Source organism: Capra hircus, chromosome 1 (assembly GCF_001704415.2).
Source record: "Capra hircus breed San Clemente chromosome 1, ASM170441v1, whole genome shotgun sequence".
Classification (NCBI taxonomy): Eukaryota; Metazoa; Chordata; class Mammalia; order Artiodactyla; family Bovidae; genus Capra; species Capra hircus.
In genome coordinates, this window is record NC_030808.1 from 35,913,671 (window position 1) to 35,938,259 (window position 24,589).

Consider the following 24,589-nt stretch of genomic DNA (forward strand, 5'->3'; position numbering starts at 1 on the left):
GATATTTTCCAGGAATTCCCTTGCTTTTTCTGTGACCCAACGAATGCGGACAATTTGATCTCTGGTTTTTCTGCCTTTTCTAAACTCAGCTTGTATATCTGGAAGTTCTCAGTTTATGTACTGCTGAAGCCTCGCTTGAAGGCTTTTTAACATAACCTTGATAGCTTATGACATGAGTGCAATTGCACAGTAGTTTGAATATTCTTTGGCATTGCCCTTCTTTGGGATTGGAGTGAAAACTGATCTTTTCCTGTCCTGTGGCCACTGCTGAGTTTTCCAAATTTGCTGACATATTGAGTGCAGCACTTTAACAGCATAATCTATTATGATTTGAAATTGCTCAGCTGGCATTCTATCACCTCCACTAGCTTTGTTCATAGTAATACTTTTTAAGGCCCACTTGACTTCATACTCCAGAATATCTGGCTCTAGGTGAGCCAATTTACCCTATATTTTGTAACCTATACTTTGTTCTTAGTCTTTTACTTAATTCTGGTCATTGTTGTTCAGTTGCTAAGTCCTGTCCAACTCTGTGACCTCATGGACTCTAGCACTCCATGCCAGACTCCTCTGTCTTCCAGTATCTCCCAGAGTTTGCTCATTTCATGTCCAATGAGTGGTGATGCTATCTAACCATCTCATCTTTTGCTGCGTATCCCTTGTTTTGCCTCAGTCTTTCCCAGCATCACGTTCTTTTCCATTGTGTAGGCTCTTCACATCAGGTGGCCAAAGCACTGGAGCTTCACCTTCAGCAGCCGTCCTTCCGATGAATACTCAGGGTTGATTTCCTTAGGGACTGACTGGTTTGATCTCCTTGCTGTCCTTGAGACTCTTGAGTCTTCTCCAGCACTGCAATTTGAAACCATCAGTTCTTCAGCACTCAGCCTTCTTTATGGTACAACTCTCACATCTGTACATGACTGCTGGGAAAATACATAGCTTTGACCATAAGGATCTGTGTCAGCAAAGTGATGTCTGTTTTTATTAATTGTCTGTCTAGGTTTGTCACAGCTTTCCTTTCAAGGAGCAACTGTCTTTTAATTTCATGGCTGCAGTCACCATCCAGAGTGATTTTGGAGCCCAAGAAAATCAAATCTGTCACTGCTTCATTCTATACCTTCTAATTCCTATCAGACAGCACACATTGCTTTGAAAAGCAAATCTCTGCTTATTGCCCACCTGAAAGCCAGTTCAAGGAGACTAAGGATTCTCTTATTCTTTTCATGATTGTAAACCCCTTCACCTATTTATACACTTTTCTTTTTTCCATTTAAAAGCAGTGAGACTAGACAGTAAATAAAGCATGTGAAAGACATTGAGAACAATATCCAACCAGGCTTCTCACAGTGTTTTTTTGCCAAAAGATTTCTATTTATATCTCAACCTAAGTGGATTGGAACACTGCAAAATATGTCAAATTTCAAACAATTTTAGAAGTTCATATATGCTATATAGCTCTTTGACTAGAGAGTATTTGGAAATTAAGGAACTGAGATATTTTCTATTACAAATCAAAACTATTTAGAAATCAAACTATTAGAATATGAAGTCTGGTAAGAGATCATTTGTATCTTTGGCATATAACCTGGCATGAGGCAGTCATTAAAGAGTTAGTCTATCTATATATTCCCACCTACCCTTAAACATAGTTACCGGATTCTTTTTTGTTAAAACTGATAATTGTAAATGCAAAATTTTCAGCGATTAAACTTTTCATGTTATGCATTGTTACTAAAACTCAGACTACAATATATTTGTACGTCACAATTCTATCTCCTCTGGCATTTAAACAGTACCCTTTAGATTGTGATTAGGTCTCCATCATTTTTGCAAGAGGAAAGCAAGAACTAATGTTCTTGCCTGTATCACTGCGAGGATTAAGACATTGTATTGCAAGGTTAGAGTGATGTCTCTGGATCAGTGAATCCAGAGACATTACTCACAGCAGGTTGACTTTCAAATTCCATTAACTTTCTCTTCTCATCTCAATTATGCTACACGCAGATTGCTATACAACTGATCCCAGCAGGCTGGAGGTTTTATATCATGGCCAGTTTCAGTCTAACAGTCATTACTTTAACACGGCTAGAATTCTTAGGTTGTGTTGTTCTTATTTATCTATAAACAAAAGACACTTTATAAACCCCAAATAAGTGCTTTTGAAAAGAATTTTGATGCCAGTTTTCTTCTCTATTAGGCCATATATATTGATGGTTGATTTTCAATACAATTCAGAAGACAAATGGAACTGTTGTTAGCTAATATTCTAAGTTTACAAGAACATTGAATCTGTATAGCATGTTAAGATCTCAGGTGGCTTTAAATAAATTTATATTATTTGATCATCATAGCAATATTGTGAAATAACCAGTGCAGACATTATTATGTTTAATAGATCAGAGGATCAGAATCATGAGTAATGCTTCTAATTTTGTGTTCCCTCATTCAAGTTAAATAGAGTGCACTAAAAATTCAATTTCTGAGTGAATGCAATAGATTTAATTAATCTCTCACACTTAATTTTAATTGACAATGCAATACAATTCTTTTTGGCTTAGCTTTTCTCCTTCGAGTAGAAACCAAATGCTAATGTGATTAATCTAGTCTTTTCCCCCTCATCATTATCATCAGAGAAAACTTAAGGATATAGTTCTTTAGTGAACAACCTACCTTCCAATGAGTAATTTACTAAATTTACTAAATCTCATTTTCCTTGCCGCAAACAGTTTTTTCCTCTGGTTATTAATATTGAAATTAAATCATCCATTCATCTTAGCATGTGGAGTGACATATTCATCATTTAGTACGGATTCAATTATTACATACACACAAAAACTTTGAACCATTTAAATCCCTAAAGACATTACAAATATGATCTAATGATTTATGAATACTGGCCCTGTAGATTCTACTATGCGAATCCCTGAGTGTAAATCATCTGATGGGAAATCACCTAATGACTGACAGAAACAGCAACTGAAGTATGTGTGTCTTTATCAGAATGAATGTTGGTAACATTCTTTAAAGGTGAGGATGTATTCTCATATTTGCAAAAATTCTTTAACATGATTTAATCTGAAATTCTGGGCTTCCCAGGTGTCACCTGTGGTAAAGAATCTGCCTGACAATGCAGGGGACACAAGAGACATGGGTTTGAGCCCTGGGTAGGGAAGATCCCCTGGAGAAGGAAATGGCAAACCACTCCAGTATTTTTGCCTGGGAAATCCCATGGACAGAGGAGCCTGGCAGGCTACAGTCAATGGAGTTGAAGAGTTGGACACAACTGAGCAACTGAGCTCAATCTGAAATATTATCTGTAACACTAACTGGTAGATGTTTTTAAAGAATCATTTTTCAGAGATAACTTCAATATAATTAAGCATACTGTTAATTTCCAAACTGATATCTGGGGAAATAATTTCATTATGGAAATTACACTATGCAATCTATGCAACATCTTTCTTCTCCTTTTCAGTTCAGTTCGGTTCATTTCAGTTGCTCAGTCGTGTCCGACTCTTTGCAGCCCCATGAATTGCAGCACACCAGGCCTTCCTGTCCATCACCAACTCCCAGAGTTCACCCAAACTTGTCCATCAAGTCGGTGATGCCATCTAGCCATCTCATCCTCTGTCATCCCCTTTTCCTCCTGCCCCCAATTCCTCCCAGCATCTGAGTCTTTTCCAATGAGTCAACTCTTCGCATGAGGTGGCCAAAGTACTGGAGTTTCAGCTTTAGCATCATTCCTTCCAAAGAAATCCCAGGGTTGATCTCCTTCAGAATGGACTGGTTGGATCTCCTTGCAGTCCAAGGGACTCTCAAAAGTCTTCTCCAACCTAAATATAATTACTTCTCACTGGGATTAACTTATTGTGAAGGGAAAAAAGTTTAATCATTAAGGAATTCCAGTGTAATAGATTAAGTTTACAGGTTTTTTTTTTTTTTTTGCTTTGTTTTTACTAGCAAAACAGAGAATCTGACTTTGAGAATTTTATCTTTTTTAACTTAATTATTAGAAACTTTTCTTATACTCATCTTGTATATTTTTCATCTAACCAAGTATCTTTTAAAATCAGTGCTTAAAAATTCAGAATTCTAACATCAATCACATATAATTCTTTTTCTTAACATTTTATAAGTGTAGTGTTTCCTTTGTAAGACAATAAATGGGATGATTAAAGAAAGAGTGGTGCTTCTCATTCATCATGAAACACTATTGACAGCATGTGGACACGTACTTTGCCTATATTAACATTATGTTTTGACTTATGAATATATGGAACCCTTCAAAGTAAGTCTCTCTTATTATATTTATTGATTCACCTTCTCTAGTTCATGTTAATAATACCTTCATATTTTATGTAAACTTCTTCTGCATCTTCCATTAATCAGTCATGGGGTTATTTTCTAATTTAGAAGAAGGATGTGGTAAAACCACAGTTTCCACTATTTAACAGATTGGCAATCAACATAAGCCCTTTGTTAATAAAGTACCTTTTTATATTTTAATCCACTTCTAATTAATGCTTTCTGGGCTTAAATCATTTGCCTTTCTCTTTTAACATATTCAAAATGCAGTCACATGCTTGTTATATTTTATCATTTATCAGACCTAATAACTAGCAGAAAATTCTGAGCCAAATTATTGAAGCCTTTGGGTAACATTACTTTCTTTAAATAAGTAAAGATTTACACAGGTGAGATTATAATATATAATTTTACTTTGGTTTTTCCTCAAACTGGTAGCTAAGCATTTTATTCATTATGTATAAGTACACAATTTATACAGTATTAAAAATATGCACATTACAGAATAATGTATTTAGCCAGGGACAGTATGAAGATGCCATATCAAATATGTAAAAAATATGTTTCACTATGAAATCATGTTTAACTAATTTATAGTGAGATGATGTCAATTTATCAAATTTAATGGTCTTTGCAGTTACTTTGATTTCTTATTTGCATTAATGTTTCCTACTTTGGATTTTTATAATGTCCTCTTTAAACCTGAAATTATTCTGTCAGTATATTGAATATATTTATAAACAAACATAAACAGTTTAAAAAAATGTCACAGAAACTTCTGGTTCCTTACTTTTCCCTATTATTTCTTTTCTTTGTAATACCCTTCTATATTAATCATACACATATAATGAGAATGAGCAGAGTCGTGTTTTTTGAACATGTTGTCATTTCAGCAACACATACAACATCAATTTGACAGAGTTAAATAGAATTCACTCCTTTTAACTGTGTTTGTGTACCTGTGTTTTTTTTTCAGTCAATTTACTGGATTCAAAAACTATTCAAGGGGAGCTGGGATGGATCTCCTATCCATCACATGGGGTGAGTTTGGTTACCTATTGAAAGGAACACAATTCTGTGCGTTGCCTTTCTTAGAGATTAGGATTATTGGGAACAGGAACTCCTATACTTCTGATGAGAAATTATGTTTGTCACTGTAGTCAATACATGGACTAACACACTTAATATTTGTGTCCAATGGAACTATCGACCATTTGGAAGTTGTTTTTTTTTTTTTTTCCTCTTCTGAATTTGAATAGTTTGAATGAACTAAAATAAATGGTTTGACTATTACTGTCATCATGCAGATGATCTAAACATGATACCTAACATCTTTTTGTGATGTATTCAGAATCAGTGAGTTGAGAAGAGACTTTACAAATTTTAAGTGACGTGGAAAATGTATATTTGGAGATGGTCACCTCTGGAGTTGTAGCCTTAAAATAAACTGTGGAAACAATTCCAAGTAGGGTAGGACGTATTTGTCAAGACTGTAAACCTGCATTGCCATCATTCCTTTGCTTAAAATGTCTTCAATTTGTCTAGGCCAGTTTAAAATTAGGCATTTTATTTACAAAAAATATGTATGCTTGCTAAGTCGCTCAGTCATGTTCAACTCCTTGCGACCCTTTGAACTATAGCCCACCAGGCTTTTGTCCATGGGATTCTCCAGGAAAGAATACTGGAGTGGGTTGCCATGCCCTCCTCCAGGGGATCTTCCCAAACCAGGGATCTAACCGTCTCTCATATCTCCTGCATAGACAGGTGGATTCTTTACCACTAGCACCAGTTGGGAAGCCAGGAAAAATATGGCTGCCTTTAAACTCTAAGCTTTGTATATACCTTTAATGTTATGAAATCAGACACAGGTTACTAAAGTGTATGCCATTTTGGGACCCAAATGTTTATGATGATTCTTTGTGTGAGAAAATTTTCCTTTTCTTTTTTTAATTGAAGGGTAATTGCTTTACAGTATTTTGTGGTTTTCTGTCATACATTCTTTCTTTCAGAACAAAAAGAGGCTCATACATTTGGAAAATTCTTCTTCCTAAAAAACTACAAAAAATGCCTAAACACATCTGTTTTGTTTCCAAGGATAGCTTGTAGAAAATACAAAGTGCTATTTCGAAATAGTTGTCATAGGAAAAAACGTATATATTCCTATTTATTTTATTCCTACACCATCCTCTTTTCAAGGAGGTTATAATTACTTTGACTTGGTGTTCAGTCTTTAGATTTCTGTGCCTAAACATGCTAATTTTTACTAGCAGCTTCTTCCTCACCAACGGATGTTTTGCATCAGGGATACTCCATCTATCTGTCATCTTGTATCTGCTTCTCTTTCTTGTGCACCTTGACACTGACATAATGCCAAAACCTATCACATAATCAGGTCTTGGTTTGTGGCTCAGAAAGGGAGAGTAGGAAGTACACCAGCATTTGGTTTTCCCATAGGTGCAAAAGGAATCAAATGGTTAAGATAAAGCACATCCTGGATAGTCATAACAAATGAATAGAAACTCAGGATTGAGCTGGAAAACTGATTTAAAACTCATTGTCCAACTCATACTCAACTATAATGTTGATTTTAGAAATTTGAGTTTTTCATTACTCCGTAAGATAACATATCATAGAAGATATGATTGCTGTCTAGGAAGATATGAAAAGCAAAACCATACTAATTCTTTATATCTATAAATATAAATAGAAAATCTGTTTAAAAATAAAAAATTAACTTAAATATCAAAGCAGCAGTTTACTTCTCTTTTTTTTCTGCTCTAAAGAAGGTATAAGGAAAACATTTCTCATATTGAATATTTGGGTAAATGAATTCATTTACCTTGTTTATCTCATAGATTTTATGATGAACAAAGTTAACACTTTCATTTCCAGATATACTTTGGATGGGGAAGGCTGTTTTAGAACCCTGCCATGTAAAGTGTGTGTGCGCCAATCAGCAGTGTCAGCACGTGGGGGATTCTCAGAAATGCAGCCCCACCCCAGCCTTTTTGAGTCAGAATCTGCCTCTTAACATGGTCTCAGGTGATTCACATTAAAGCACATTAAATTTAAGAAACACTCCTCAGGGTAAGGGTAACTTGCCCCTTGACTTTTCCTATCTCTTGCACAATTTCCCACCTCCTTTCTCCTAGGAGTCACTTATGGTTTTCTCATGAGCAGTTTTCAGTCTCTCCTTCAGCCTCAGAAAGCTGACCTCAGGCTCCCTGGCCTCTTCTTCATGGCTTCTCTGGTTTATCTAGCAGCTGTGACTTCTGTATTTCAGATGCATTAAATGGCCTTAAAATAGCTGGCCAACCTTTCCAAGCTTATCATTAAAACTAGCAGGGAGAAAAAAAAAAAACACATCTCCCTGAGAGAGAGTGATGTTTATAATCTTAAGTCCCAAAAGATTTAGTAAAAAAGAAAAGGAAAAATGAAATATGTAAATTATTGTCCTGGGTTGATTTGTAGTACATTTGTAGTATATAATGTCCATGTGGAAATAGCACTAATTTAGAAAATATGATGTTAATATTAATTTCTTTTTGAGATACTAATGTTGTTGACTGAAAACTCTATGGTCAGTTGAAGTTTGGGATCTAACGTCTTTGCTTGTATGATTGTTTGTGCCTGCAGATTCCATTTATTATTTTTATTGCCTAATCATTGCCATTTTCAATTTGACTAGGATATAAGAATTTGGTGTTTGTTTTAGTTTTAAAAGGAATAGGTAGTTAAATCAGCAGTAATATATATGCCTCAGGGTTTCCCATAAAAAATGAAGTGATAGCCGGAAATAAGTTTGAACTAGTTATTATTTTAATTAATTAACCCTAACAAGTAGAAATGCATCTGTTTTCAGGTTAACTAAAATATAAATATAAACTTTGGAGGGGAAAATTATAATGATGTCACAGCATACTTAATCACTTAAATATCCTACTCTCTTCTGCTTTTTTTTTTTTCTGAGAACATGTATGTTCTACTCTCTTAGAAAATTCCAATATTATGATACTGTATTATCAGTTATAGTCACCAAGTTACACATTAGATCCTCAGTCCTTATTCTACAGCTGACATTTTGTACTATTTTACCAGCCCCTTCCCATTTCTCCCACCCTCACCTCTTGGCAACCACTTTTCTATTCTTTGTTTCTGTGAGTTTGACTCGACAAGTGGCATAGAAAATATGGTACTTTTGATTTAGGGAAATGGTTCTCAATGGATGAGGGGGTAGATAAGTGGGGAAGCAATTTTGATTTTGCCCCATGGGGATATTTATCTGGAGATATATTGGCTGTCACAGCTGGGTAGGCAGGGCACAACTGGCACCTAGTGTGGAAACTAGGGGTCCAACTTAACACCTTACAAAGACCATGACAGCTTCCTACAACTAAGAATGACCTTATGCAAAATGACAGCTTCCAGGCTGAGAAACCCTTACTCAAGGGGTGGATAATGGTGATCCATCAAGAGGTATGGTCAAGGAAAAGACCTTAAGGGTACTCAGCAACTTCTTTAAGTCCCAGCCATACTTCCATCAGAAGCTCTGCATTCCAGATCTTTTTTAAAAATAAGTTTTAAGAAATAGACCAATAGTTCTTTCCAAGTTTGAAATGTCTTTCATGTAATGATTACATCACCGGAGCTATGTAAAATTATTATTTGGGAGAAAATTGTCAAGAACAGCTCATTCCTTCATATATAGTATTTTCTATTCCTAGTCATCCTCTTCCCCAGAGATATAGTCACACTTAAAACCTTAGAATTGACTTATGGTATTTTCTTGGGAGGATTATTTCTATCTCTATTTTTAAATAGTTCTTCATATCTTAAAGGAAACCTGGTAGAAAAGTATGGTGTTGTGTTAATTGCTCAGTCATGTCTGACTCTTTGCAATCTCATGGATTGTTGCCTGCTAGGCTCCTCTGTCCATGGAATTCCCTGGGCAAAAATAATGGAGTGGGTTGCCATTCCCTTCTCCAGGAGATCTTCCTGACCCAGGGATCAAAACCAGGTCTCTTGCATTGCAAGTTGATTCTTTATCATCTGAGCTCTCAGTTTGGTACTTTATTATTAGGTATGAGAAAAAATATCTATGAAGAAGTTTAATGAAACTTTTGTTTTCTCTAGTAAATTTCATGGAAATATTATTCAAACTTGTCAACTGAAATTATCAAGAGGGTCATGATAATTCATTACAATTCATTTTCAATAAAAAGTTTTTTCTTTGACATGGATATTTTCTGGTACTAAATTTGTTCACTTTAGTAAAGTAAATAAGCAATTAACCTTCTCTGGCCCTATAAACTATGAATTATATTAATAATATTTGAATGTGGGGTTTAATTATTCAGAAGTGTTAGTAAATAATTCAGTAATTTAATTTTTTTTTGATTTAGAGAATAATCAACACATATCAAAGCCTATACATATTGCTGGATTATAATAAAGAAAGAATCCATAGTTTACACATGACTAGTACTTAAACTGATTGGTCAATTGAAATGTCTTAGTCAGTCTATGATTACAGAGAAGAGATTAGCGGAAAGTAGGCCCAACATAGTTTTCACTTAGGATAGTATTGGTAAGATGGTTAAGCAGTACAAAGGAATCAAGAACTTTGACTCAATTAAGTAAACTCAACTAAGGAGAAGAAAATGAAGAGAGATTTGAAGGAGGAGTGGGGTGGAATTAGTAGTCTCAAAATCAGCAATTGTAAATTTTAAAAATAATTAAACCACCTCCATCTTTCAATTCTTTTAAGTATTTTTTCATAAAGATTTTCCTAGCTACTTATTGCTGTCTTAACAGTGATAATGTACTTAAATAGAAAACAGTCTCCTGGCAAATAGAGACCCCATTGGTTGCTCACACAATATTTGTTCCCTGGTGTTTCTTTGCTGACAGAACACTGAAACGGTTCATGTTTTCACCCTCCTATGTGTTCTTGGAAAATGACCCCTCTGTTACTTTGCAGGGTGAGTATTGATTCATCTGAGAGCAAATCATGATAATTAAGTCATTTTTCCAGTGTTGGTTTAGGCAAGAGTGTGTAAAGCCAGTGAGACTGGAACAAGACTCCAGTGACTTTGGGAAAGTTTCCTTCCAATAAAAAGATAGGAGGTCTCTGTGACAGTCTAGAGGGGTGGGATGAGTTGGGAGGTTGGAGGGAGGTTCAACAAGGAGGGAATATATGTATACTTAATGGCTAATTCATGTTCTTGTATGACCAAAACTAACACAATACTATAATTGTGGTCCTCCAATTAATAATTTTAAAAAAAAACATGGTGGGGAGGCCAGGTGCTTTGTGCCTCCAGGTTTGCTCTGTGATGGCCCAGAGTCCGGTCTGGAGGACTTGCATTCCCTTAATGGTCAGAAAGGTAGAGCCAGAGAGCATTAGAGAGGCCATTCAAGAACCCTGACATCTCAGAACCACTGAGTTATGTGGAGTCATAAGTTTTCCTTATTGAATCCACTCTTTTTGTATTTCTCATACTTTCCATGTAAAGATATCCTGATAGGATGCAATGCTTTATCTCCTGGTCAGACACCCTGATTTCTCAGTGAAGGCTATGGCATTGCATAATTCTATCCTACAATGTTATCTGTATTTTCCCAGCTTGTCTTTTTTTGTGCTTTAATATGATGTCAAAGATAACAGGAAGAATAGTAAAATAGAATAAGCACATTATGTAGAATTGGCACATCTGCATTTGGATGCTGGCTGTGTCTTTTACTGCTGTATGATCCAATGCAAGCCTATTAACCTTCATTAACATTTATCCTCACATTTAATTGAGGCATAACAGTAATTTCTAAGTCATAGCACTCTAGAGTAAATGATAGTTGGGCAAGTGAGATGTTCCTGTATATCTAACTATGTATATCTATCTATCTGTCTAATACACAAATGTATGTAAAATAGGTATACAGATATCATTTCTTAATCTTAGATAAATTTTACAATTTTTCCATTCTAATCGAAACCCACTAAATTCATTAATTGCCATTGTTCAGTTGCCCAGTCATGTCCAACTCTTTGCAACCCCATGGACTGCAGCACGCCAGGCTTCCTTGTCCTTCACCATCTCCCGGAGCTTGCTCAAACTCATGTCCATTGAGTTGGTGATGCCATCCAACCATTTTGTCCTCTGTCATCCCCTTCTCCTCCTGCCTTCAATCTTTCCCAGCATCAGGGTCTTTTCCAATGAGTTGGCTATTCAAATCAGGTGGCCAAAGGATTGGAGCTTCAGATTCAGCATTAGCCCTTCTAATGAATAGTCAATTCATTGATACATCTGCTTAAATCTCAGTCTATAACATGTCTTAAAGATGAATTTTGAAAAAGGAAAATTGATGGTATTACCTGGGGTGCCAATTAATACCTCTTCTCAATTAAGAGCTCAAAATATTACCATTAACAGCACATGATTGTTATTTCATTGAATCGCACAGGTCAAAGTTTGCATATAATCTTGAAATTTTGAACTGAAAGAATAAAAATAAGGTAAATCAGGTATCCAATTTATTTATTTAGATTTCTAAGTGGTTAGAATTTCCTCAAATATTAATATTTCTTCTTCAGGGATACCTTTTAACTCTCATATGCCACCCTCCTGCCGCCCCCAAGACTAGGATATAATACCTATTAGCTCATCTGCCTTGTTCTCTGTTGTACTGCCTCAGCTTGTAGTTATATGTTATTGCAGTTATTTCATTGATATTTATCTCAGCCTGGAAATGGCAAGTTCTTTGACACCAATTCCCATTTCATGAAATTCTCCCTGTTTTTCTCCCATTTAAGATTCTTAGATTAATTGCCCATAAATTTAAATTACCTGGATAAGTAAAAAATAAAAGCTTTCCAATACAAGGGAGGACAACAAAACTAACACTGATTTTGCATTTGTTGAGAAAAATTTGATGTTCCAATCTGTTGTTTTAGATGGGGTCTGTTAATGATTTCATGCTTTTTTCAATGGCATAATTTAGGTAAAATGACATATACTATAGTGTATATATTATATATGTATGAGTATATATTATAGATGTACTTATCTAATATATAAATATACATATATAATAGTATAGATATATGTCTATATTACATATATTATTTTTTGTACTAGCAGATCTACTTAGTTAAACATAGTTAGAAAATACTATAAGCCTATGCATTGGAAGTTAACTGAAAAAGAAAAGTAGCTTAGGATAGCTCTATATTGAAAATTATATAGGCTGTTGTCTAGGGGTAAAAATCTGGTATCCTGCAAATAAATTCCAGTTACCTAAAACTAGAAATATTTAGAATTGAGTGAATTGTCAAGAATAATGGAAATAATAAAAGTACTCTCTAAAACAAGTCTTTAATATAGTATAATTTGCCTTCAATATTGGAATTATTGCTATTCGTGAAGTCTGGTTTCTAAGAGTCTTATCTGCTGGATTTCTACCTTTCATTTTATGAATGGTGTCTGAAATGCAGGAAGAATATGTTGACAACTGTATGTCAACGATAACCACCTGGGACTCTGACTTTGTGAATCACAGTCCAAAGTCTGCTTCATATGCTGAATAGTACATCCAGGAAAATAAAAATTTTGACATATGTGATTCTTGGTCATTTAAAATTTTTCTGCCTAGGATGGACGATGCTATATATTTTATATACATTATTATATATGTACTTTATATATATTTTACGTTCACTTTCACCTACTGTGCTGACCTTTCTAGGACGGTTGTCCGATTAATTAGAAAAACATGACAAAGTTTTATAGGTCTTTTTTAACCTTTTCTTGAAGCAAAATACACTATAAAATAAGGTGGAAGGTGAATAAGTGGTAGAAATCAACAAAAATAGAATTTATTCTAGCAATATTAAATTAATAAAATTTAAAATGTTATCTTCTATCTGTTTTATCAGAAATGATGTTAGTGTTTAAAGAAAAAGAAATATTTTTCATTGATAATGTTGTATGTTTCTGTATAAATCCTCCTCTTTGTATCAAAACAGTGCTTGTTTATATTTTGGGGATTGAATTAGAATTTTTAAAATATGACATGTGATATACTTTGGTGTTTTTTTTTTTTTTTTTTTTTTTTTTTGCTTTGATGTATAGCCTTGTTGGGTTTAGAGGAAAGGAGACTTAAAACATATTTGAATGGGTTTTCTTTATTTCGGCTTTACCCACAAATTTGTACTTTGTGATATTTGACATTTAGATGATATTAGTCATTTAACATAAGTAACTATAGAGTTAAATAAAAAGCTAAGATACACAAATATTTTTCATATCTAATTTTAATGTTTACATATTTAATAAATTTATTATGTTGATTTCATATTTGTTTCTTTAAAAAAATTCAAATTGGCAATAAAGTTTTGCTTCTAGTGATTTGTCATATTGATAGCATTTTATAAAAATAACAACTTTCTTAGCACCAAAATATTTTACTTTGTGCAACTTCAAGTGAAAGACCTTTCTGATGAAAAAGGAATTATTAAAATAAGAATAACCAAAATATAGATACTAAACTTAAAAAAGAATGGTTTTCATGCTAATTTTTCATTAAATTTGTTGACACATGTACAAAAGGATATATAGCAGATCGGATATCAATTTTTGTTTTGCTAGGAAATGTCCAGCTCCCTTAAAATAAAGAGCATACTTAGAACAAATGCTGTATTTTCAAGTTTCCAAGTTTTCATTTGAATACAGGATATAAACGTAGCATATGTGTTCCAATAGAGACGAATTTCCATTCTGTCATTTCATTAAGAGTAAGTCAAGAATTTTGATGGGAATTTTAAAAAATCATAATTTTCCCCAAAGTTTTACTTATTTACTTTACTCCTTAAATATTTTCTTTTTAATTTCATAAATTAATGGTCTTGACCTTTAGGTTTATTAGTCATTGGTGTTTCATTTCTTTTGAAAGATTTTTATTTTAAGAAATTAAATTTGGCCTGTAAAAAATATGGCATAAAATACTTTTTAAATAAGTCCCATGTCCCAAATGATAGCCATTGCACCTGAGAACATTTAAAGGTTATAACATTTAGAACACAAGAAACTTCAAGTATTTCTGCAAACTTCGTAGCTCACTGATTGCCATCAGTTTTGTTTGTTTTTTGCTAGTGATGTTCACTTTATTCAGGAAATGTTGTATGAAGAATTATCAGTGTAATTGCCCAGATTTCTTGGGACCTACTAAAATAATTTCTCCCTTTTACATGGGACATAAGAAGAAAAACATCAAGGGGGATAATATGCTCAATTTTCTGAATAGCCTGTTTACAAGTTTGTTTTATTCATTCTGGTAGTAAGGCAGCTTACCATACACAACACACACACACACACACACACACACACACACACATATGTTATGTATATACAGTTATATAAAACTACATACATATATATTAAACTATAGAGAGATATATAGCTGTATCTATATAAACTAATATATTGAAATTGTTTTTAATTTTTAAACAATAATTATTAGAAATGCAAAATTCTGGGCTTCTAACTAAGACCTACTACTATGTTACAAATCCTGGGATCAGGGTTCAGCCATCTGTTTTTTCACAGGCTTTCTATGTGATTCTCATGCTGTTCAACTTTGGGAATCACTGTGCTAGAAAATCATTATCTGCTGTAATTAAACAGGTATTACTTATGAATATAATTGACTGCTGCTTGGTATGGTGCTATGCTGTAGTGTGTTCCAAACTCTTGATGTAGCACTATGCATAATTCATTATAAATATAGCTCTGGATATTTTAAAATTTAGGATATTACAATAAACACATAGCAGGAAAAATAGGCATTTTACCAGCCACTCAAGGGAACTATTCTTAGCACTTTTGTAACAGGAATTCATTTTGGCATTCTCAAGTTTCTCTCCTGTAATCTTGGAGCTCAGTTTGAGTTGATTGTAGTAGCTTCAGTATTTGTAAATGCTGAAGATATTTATACATTTGCATCCATTGCTCACAATAAAGAGATAACATTAAAGCCAAAAGACTAGAAAAGCCATAAATTAAGTGACAGTGAAATTGGAATAAGGAATATGAAAATCGCCCATCAAGGAGTTACTTGAATTTAAGGTTTTCTGGAAAATAACTATGAAACATTCCTAGAAAGTTACTGAGATCTGCTTATAATAGATTTTATGTGCCCCACTAAAGATATTGGAGATTATTCAAAGGCCATATTTTAAAGAGATGATTATAAGTTCAGTTCAGTTCAGTCACTCAGTCGTGTCCAACTCTTTGCGACCCCATGAATCGCAGCACGCCAGGACTCCCTGTCCATCACCAACTCCCGGAGTTCACTCACACTCACGTCCATCAAGTCAATGATGCCATCCAGCCATCTCATCTTCTGTCGTCCCCTTCTCTTCCTCCCCCAGTCTCTCCCAGCATCAGAGTCTTTTCCAATGAGTCAACTTTTCGAATGAGGTGGCCAAAGTACTGGAGTTTCAGCTTTAGCATCATTCCTTTCAAAGAACACCCAGGACTGATCTCCTTTAGGATGGACTGGTGGGATCTCCTTGCAGTCTAAGGGTCTCTCAAGAGTCTTCTCCAACACCACAGGTCAAAAGCATCAGTTCTTTGGCGCTCAGCTTTCTTCACAGTCCAACTCTCACATCCATACATGACTACTGGAAAAACCATAGCCTTGACTAGATGGACCTTTGTTGGCAAAGTAATGTCTCTGCTTTTTAATATGCTATGTAGGTTGGTCATAACTTTACTTCCAAGGAGCAAGCATCTTTTAATTTCATGGCTGCAGTCACCATCTGCAGTGATTTTGGAGCCCAGAAAAATAAAGTCTGACACTATTTCCACTGTTTCCCCATCTATTCCCCATGCAGTGACAGGACCAGAAGCCATGATCTTAGTTTTCTGAATGTTGAGCTTTAAGCCAACTTTTTCATTCTCCTTTCACTTTCATCAAGAGGCTTTTTAGATCCTCTTCACTTTCTGCCATAAGGGTGGTGTCATCTGCATATCTGAGGTTATTGATATTTCTCCCAGCAATCTTGATTCCAGCTTGTGCTTCTTTCAGCCCAGCGTTTCTCATGATGTACTCTGCATATAAGTTAAATAAGCAGGGTGACAATATGCAGCCTTGATGTACTCCTTTTCCTATTTGGAACCAGTCTGTTGCTCCATGTCCAGTTCTAACTGTTGCTTCCTGACCTACATATAAGTTTCTCAAGAGGAAGGTCAGGTGGTCTGGTATTCCCATCTCTTTCAGAATTTTCCACAGTTAATTGTGATCCACACAGTCAAAGGCTTTGGCATAGTCAATAAAGCAGAAATAGATGTTTTTCTGGAACTCTCTTGCTTTTTTGATGATCCAGTGGGTGTTGGCAATTTGATCTCTGGTTCCTCTGCCTTTTCTAAAACCAGCTTGAACATCAGGAAGTTCACGGTTCACGTATTGCTGAAGCCTGGCTTGGAGAATTTTGAGCATTACTTTGCTAGCGTGTGAGATGAGTGCAACTGTGCAGTAGTTTGAGCATTATTTGGCATTGCCTTTTTTTGGGACTGGAATGAAAACTGACCCTTTCCAGTCCTGTGGCCACTGCTGAGTTTTCCAAATTTGCTGGCATATTGAGTGCAGCACTTTCACAGCATCATCTTTCGGGATTTGAAATAGCTCAACTGGAATTCCATCACCTCCACTAGCTTTCTTCGTAGCGACTATGGAGGTGATTATTGAGGATGTTGTAATCAAAGAACAGACAGGAGTCAGAAAAAGCAGTCGGAAATCACTGTAAAGGTTCTCAGAATATATTATAGAAACCAAGGGTCAGCCCTCTATTCTTCTAATTCTGTATCTTAGTGATTTGGCATAGGCTAAATTTTCATTATCTTGCTGACACTCCAAGAAGGGATTTTTTTTAATTTTTATTAATAGATCATTTTTATAATAAAGGTATAAAATAAAGAGAAACCAAATTTGGTGAATTGTGTAAGTTGTAAGACCTTGGGAAACTCCACAGAAGAAAAATTAATGAACTAAGGAAGACAAAGCAAAAGGAAAAAAAAGGGCACAAAATGCTTGGTTCAGTTCAGTTCAGTTCAGTGGCTCAGTTGTGTCTGACTCTGCGACCCCATGAATTGCAGTACGCCAGGCTTCCCTGGCCATCACCAACACCCGGAGTTCACTCAGACTCATGTCCATCGAGTCAGTGATGCCATCCAGCCATCTCATCTTCTGTCGTCCCCTTCTCCTCCTGCCCCCAATTCCTCCCAGCGTCAGAGTCTTTTCCAATGAGTCAACTCTTCGCATGAGGTGGCCAAAGTACTGGAGTTTCAGCTTTAGCATCATTCCTTCCAAACAAATCCTAGGGCTGATCTCCTTCAGAATGGACTGGTTGGATCTCCTTGCAGTCCAAGGGTCTCTCAAGAGTCTTCTCCAACACCATAGTTCAAAAGCATCAATTCTTCGGCGCTCAGCCTTCTTCACAGTCCAACTCTCACATTCTTGGTAAATGTAATCAAATTTTCCTTCCAAGTGACAATACCAGTTAATGTTCTTTTGGGTGTAGGGCTAAGAATAAGTTAAAGTTTTTGTGGCCCATGCACGCTCAGTCAATCAATTATGTCCAACGCTTCAGGACCTTATGGACTGTATCTCAACATACAGATACAAGACCATGAATCCAACTACCACGGAGATTCAGCTAGTGCAGGAAGAGAGGACAGACACAGTGTGGTGGTTTCAAAGAACCTTAACTCTTAGCCTACACTTGGATACTTGGTGCCATGAATATCAAGGCATCTGGCAGTCATAAACATTGATCTACAAAAGTCTTCAATGGAGTTTAAAGCTCATGGATAATATGAATCAATTTTGCACACTGTGCTATAAAACAATTTGTCATGTCTATCCTGAATGGATGGATGTGCTGGGTAATCAGTTTTTAAAGTAGAATCAGTGATAATTTCAATTTTTATTTACTCATTCTCTTCAGTGTTGAAAAACAAGTAACAATGTAGTCCTAAACCAGATTACTGAATAGAATTTTGTGAAAATGTTGATAGAGCTGCTTCACTTTCTTATCAAGGGGGCATATTTTTATCTTATTTGGGGCAGTAGCATATATTTGAATGAGTAATCAATGTTGGAGCCAGCAGGGACTTTAGAAGTCATCTACTGCAATTCCTTAATTACACAGACAAGCAGTTGAAGCTCAGAGACCCTCAAGGTCATCCTCAAAGTCATTGTTTTCTGGGTCTGTTTAGTGGTCTTTCATTAATCCTCTCGGTCTTTTCTGAGGACAGTACCAAATAAAAATTCAAGATTATGTGATTTAATGTTGAAGAGACTACATTTCACAGAATTTCAGGACTATTGTGTTTGAACGTCTTTCTTACAGTACCCTAAAAAATAAGCAAATCTTGGGATACATCAGTCAGTGTTTTGCTCTTTTCTCAGCAGTTGAAAAATGCTGATCTTTCGTAAGGCCAAGAGGAAAATTGGGTGGTATAGGATTATTATTACCTCTCCGTTCTCTCATGTATCCCTATCCTCTCATCACAAGTTGATTTATGATCCACGGACTGAGATGTCACTTTCTGCTTAGAAATTCTTAACTCATTCTCTGACAACTAAAAATTGATTTTAGCTTAGATTCAAATATAACTGTACTTGCATCGAAAGAGTAGTTTTATATGTTAGCTCATAATCAAAACAAATCTCATTTACTCTCATAAGAACCAATGAATGTTTTGAGATCTTTTAAAAAAATTAGTACATCATTTTAATGTGACTATTCTTCAGATAGAAGGCTTAGATGTGTTATCTTCTAACCAATAAATTCTCAAGATTTTAAACATCTCAAAATTATTAGCAATATTTTTGCCTTCTCAACAGTAATTTTTATGGAATATTTTTATAAAATATATGTCATTCTTATGTAGCTTTCTGCAATGTGATAATTATAAGTTAGGATAGCAAGTTAGTTTTTCAGCAGATTTTGGAAACTAGAATGAAAAAATCAGGGCAGGAGTTTTATAAACCAAGAAATATTTTGTGGTATACTTTTCCATGGTAATAATCTCCTCTAAAATAAATACTTCTTCATTTCTGAAATATATGATCCTAATTCAAAGACAATCTCTGTAGTGGTAAACACTATGGGAAGAACTAAAGATGCTAACATTATTTTAGAAAGGAAAGTCTGTGGAGTCACATTATTTTTTGGAATTGAATTCTGAATAGTTTATGTGGTATAAATGGGGCTTACGCAAGCTTCAGTGTATTAGAATTTATTCATCCTGTATAGTAACTGCTTGAGCTCCTGCTATGTACTGGTACTATCAAAGGCAGTAAAAGACACAAAAAACAATACCCATTGCTAATATTTCTACAATGTGCTGGGCTCTATTTGTAGTGCTTTCCATATGTCAACTTGTTTAATTCTCACAACAGTCTTATAATGTTTTACTCCCATTTTACAGAAAAAATAAGCCCCACCTCCAAATTTAAATAACTAAACAAGATCATGCACTTAGTAGGTGACGGAGTCAGGAATAAAACCAGGTAGTCTGACTTTTTACATAATGTACATTATCATTATTCTATACTGCCTATTGTAAGAGAGTTCAGTTCAGTTCAGTTCAGTTCACTCGCTCAGTCGTGTCTGACTCTTTGCGACCCAGGCCTCCCTGTCCATCACCAACTCCCAGAGTTCACTCACACTCACGTCCATCGAGTCAGTGATGCCATCCAGCCATCTCATCCTCTGTCATCCCCTTCTCCTCCTGCCCCCAGTCCCTCCCAGGATCAGGGTCTTTTCCAATGAGTCAACTCTTCGCATGAGATGGCCAAAGTACATAAAACCAGGTAGTGTGACTTTTTACATTGTGTCCATTACCGTTATTCTATACTGCCTATTGTAAGAGAGTTAATGAAGCCATTTCCTTGACAAACAATCTGGTAGAAGAGAATGCATGGAGCAGTAACTACAATATAGTGATAGTCATCAATTAAGATACACAGTGATTCAATAATACTGTAATGTGTGTCATCAGCTCTGCTTAACGTGAGTCAGAGTAGACTATGTCAAGAGTAAAGTATGTGAAGCTTTAAAGATAAATAGTAATTTACCAGGTATATGTGATTGGGCATCATATACACAGAACACAGATTACAAAATAGCATTGTACGCTGAGAAAAAAATATAGTGCATGTATTCCGAAACTAGTGTAGAGAAGAGTAGAACATGGAATTTGTGAAGGGCAAAACAGAATTATCCTGGATTGTGAAAAGCCTCATACACCATGTCAGAGGGTTGGAATTCTTTTAATGCAAAATTGTTCAGGAGTCTAGACATTAGGAAGTTCACTCTATGGACTTAAAATAGAGGTACAAAGAACAGGTGGTTTGCTAAGGTCATCCAAGAAAGATATCTGGCACGGCATAGAATGAAAGTTATGGATACCGGCCATTTACGATGTCCAATAAGAAACGGTGTCAACTGGATATAGGATATGGACAATTTTAGGGTAATTTCTATGATATTGCATGTTATTGATGATGACTGATATGTATCTTAGTTTCTCCTAGATTAAAGTTTCTTGATTTTTAGTGTTCTTCAGAATCAACTATTGAACAGTACCCCTATAGATGTGAATTGTATTGCTAAAGAATGACGTATTTATTTATATTTACGTATGTATATGCACCCTCACAGATATACATCTGTAACACATAATATACCTAGTAGTATGTTATGTGCTATTACATTTGAAATTCTGTATCATTGCCCCAATGTTATAATTTCTAAATTACAGAAAAATATAGATTCTATGAAGATTAAATTTTCAAATGGAAGGTCACAGATGCAAAAAGTCATATAATATAGTTTTAGAGTTTGGGCAGATCCAGTTATGGGTATTTTGGCAGTAAAGGATACATAAAAACAAAACTAAACTTTTAATTTCATTATTGATTTTATAATAAATGGTATCTACAGTATAAAAAAGGTAATTTCTAGATAAGCATTATCTAGAATGCACTCATGATATGTGATAGACAAAGGAGAAATAGAAAATAAAAGACAAATTTTGAATAGAATTTTAACCAGTGACAAACTTAGAAAATGTTCACCAGATAATTTTTCTCTCAGCAATCAATTTTCCTTTGAAAAAACACTGATATTATTAGACATAAGTTGTAGAAATTATGATTTTCAACAGAGATACAGGTAGGTATTTTCAACAATGTTTAAACAGGAGACAGATATTGTTTATAGAAGCAAATGTTATAGAAGCAGATGTTCCATAGGAAGTGAGTATGAATAAATACAGCATGAAACATCTCAAGCCACTTACAAGCAAAATATTGAAATGAGATATGTTACTTAAGTTTATATGTTCCTTAGGAAACAGATGTAAGTCTGAATTGTTACCTTGGAAAATTACAACATATATCTCTCATGAAATACCCTGGTCAAGGTGTAGAAAAGAAGGGTAGCTTTCTTTATGTAAAGAACAGCTATCTCTTTAAATTTTATATAACTAACTTTTATTCTTATAATTAATTGGGATTTAGTGTACTGATTTAGATCTCTGATTCACCAAGTCTTTCAATAATCTCAGCCATCAGGGGCTCGTTTTTTGGTTCTTCAAAAAGGATCATGAACCTAGCACAGTGCTAACAATTATTTAAAAACTTAAGTTGACAGAACAGTTAATGAAATGTAATGCGTTTAACAATAGGATGGGGAAATCCCTAATGACCTCTCAGCTAATTAGTAGATACCAAAATATGGAAGAATCACTAAATGTTACATACAGGGTATTTTGTACAATTCAATGAATCTGAAAAATGAAAAACTTGCTTTACAAAAGGATCTACATAGTTTGGGAGAAAAAAATATTTTTAATGAGGCCAGATTTCTCTTTGCTTTTCTATAATTTATTAGCTTTCTTTTGGAATACATAATGTGACTTGTGAGCAATAGTAAAGAAAAAACTGTTATTTTAATTAATACAACATAAGCTGTTTTTAAAAGTGGCTTCAGAAGATATTTGTGTCATTTGGTTCTAGATAATTGAGAATCAGTCATTGAACATATATAAGCACTTCCTTTGCTAGACAGTTTAGAGTCAAAAGAGAATGAGAAAAAAAATCACTGCCTGCAAGGAGTTTCTTTGCTGTTATTATTCAGTTGCCAAGTCGTGTTTGACTCTTTGTGATCCCACGGACTGCAGCTCACCAGGCTTCCCTGTCCTTCAGTGTCCCACAGTGTTTCTACTATACTAGTATCAGTTCAGTTCAGTTCAGTTCATTTCAGTAGCTCAGTCATGTCTAACTCCTTGCGACCCCATGAATCACAGCACACCAGGCCTCCCTGTCCATCATCAACTTCCGGAGTTCACTCAGACTCATGTCCATTGAGTCGGTGATGCCATCCAGCCATCTCATCCTCTGTCATCCCCTTCTCCTCCTGTCCTCAATCCCTCCCAGCATCAGGGTCTTTTCCAATGACTCAGCTCTTCCCATCAGGTGGCCAAAGTATTGGAGTTTCAGCTTCAGCATCAGTCCTTCCAATGAACACCCAGGACTGATCTCCTTTAGGATGGACTGGGTGGATGTCCTTGAAGTCCAAGGGACTCTCAAGAGTCTTCTCCAATACCACAGTTCAAAAGCATCAATTCTTCGGTGCTCAGCTTTCTTCACAGTCCAACTCTCACATCTGTACATGACCACTGGAAAAACCATAGCCTTGACTAAATGGAGCTTTGTTGGCAAAGTAATATCTCTGCTTTTCAATATACTATCTAGGTTGGTCATAACTTTCCTTCCAAGGAGTAAGCGTCTTTTAATTTCATGGCCGCAATCACCATCTGCAGTGATTTTGGAGCCCAGAAAAATAAAGTCTGACACTGTTTCCACTGCTTCCCCATCTATTTCCCATGAAGTGATGGGACCACATGCCATGATCTTACTTTTCTGAATGTTGAGCTTTAAGCCAACTTTTTCACTCTCCTCTTTCACTTTCATCAAGAGGCTTTTTAGTTCCTCTTCACTTTCTGCCATAAGGGTGGTGCTATCTGCATATCTGAGGTTATGTGAAAGTGCTGCACTCAATATGCCAGCAAATTTGGAAAACTCAGCAGTGGCCACAGGACTGGAAAAGGTCAGTTTTCATTCCAATCCCAAAGAGAGGCAATGCCAAAGAATGCTCAAACTACCGCACAATTGCACTCATCTCACACGCTAGTAAAGTAATGTTCAAAATTCTCCAAGCCAGGATTCAGCAATATGTGAACCATGAACTTCCAGATGTATAGTTTGTCTTGTTCTTGTATAATACATTCAGCTTTCAGAGCCAAGGTGGAATACGGCCAGTCAGTGTTTGGACATTTCATTCTAGCCGTTGGTTATTTCATAATCATATTTTATTCTGGTCTTTACATTTCGGCTCTTTTGGAACAATTTGTTGTTGTTGTTTAATTGCTAAGTCGTGTCTGACTCATTTTGTGACCTCCTGGACATAACTTGCCAAGTTCCTCTGTCCATAATATTTCCCCAGCAGGAATACTGGAGTGGGTTGCCATTTCCTTCTTCACAGGATCTTACCATTCCAGGGATCCAACCGCATATAGTACTAATGGAAAAACTGTAGCTTTGTCTGCAGAGTGTATGTCTCTGCTTTTTAATACACTGTCTTGGTTTGCCATAGCTATTCTTCCAAGGAGCAAGTGTCTTTTAACTTCATGGCTGCAGTCACTGTCTGCAGCGATTTTGGAGCACAAGAAAATGATATCTGACAGTTCACACTTTTCCTGGATGTCATGATCTTCGGTTTTTGAATGTTGTTTTATCTTTTTTATTTTTATTTTTTGAATGTTGAGTTTTAAGTCAGGTTTTTCACTCTCCTCTTTTACTTTCATCAAGAGGCTCTTTAGTTCCTCTCCACTTTCTGCCGTTTAAGTGATATCATCTGTGTGTCTGAGATTTTTGATCCCTCTCCCAGCAATCTTGATTCCAGCTTTAGATTCATCCACCCTGGCATTAGGCATGATGTACTCTGCATATAAGTTAAATAAGCACATTGACAATATATAGCCTTGATGCACTCCTTTCCCAATTTTGAACCAGTCCATTGTTCCATGTCTAGTTCTAACGGTTGCTTCTTGTCCTGCATATAGGTTTCCCAGGAGGCACGTAATGTGGTCTGATATTCCCATCTCTTCAAGAATCTACCACAGTTTGTTGTGACACAGTCAAAGGCTTTGCCTAG

General features: G+C 35.5%; 1 protein-coding gene across 1 annotated transcript in view; it reads left to right on the forward strand.

Moving 5' to 3' along the window:
• Positions 1–24,589, forward strand: part of EPHA3 (EPH receptor A3) — a 409,122-nt gene that overhangs the window by 17,951 nt on the left and 366,582 nt on the right. Inside the window, exon 2 of the mRNA XM_005674802.2 lies at positions 5,282–5,346. Within this exon, the coding sequence (XP_005674859.1) occupies positions 5,282–5,346 (65 nt within the window). The remainder of the gene's footprint in view (positions 1–5,281; positions 5,347–24,589) is intronic.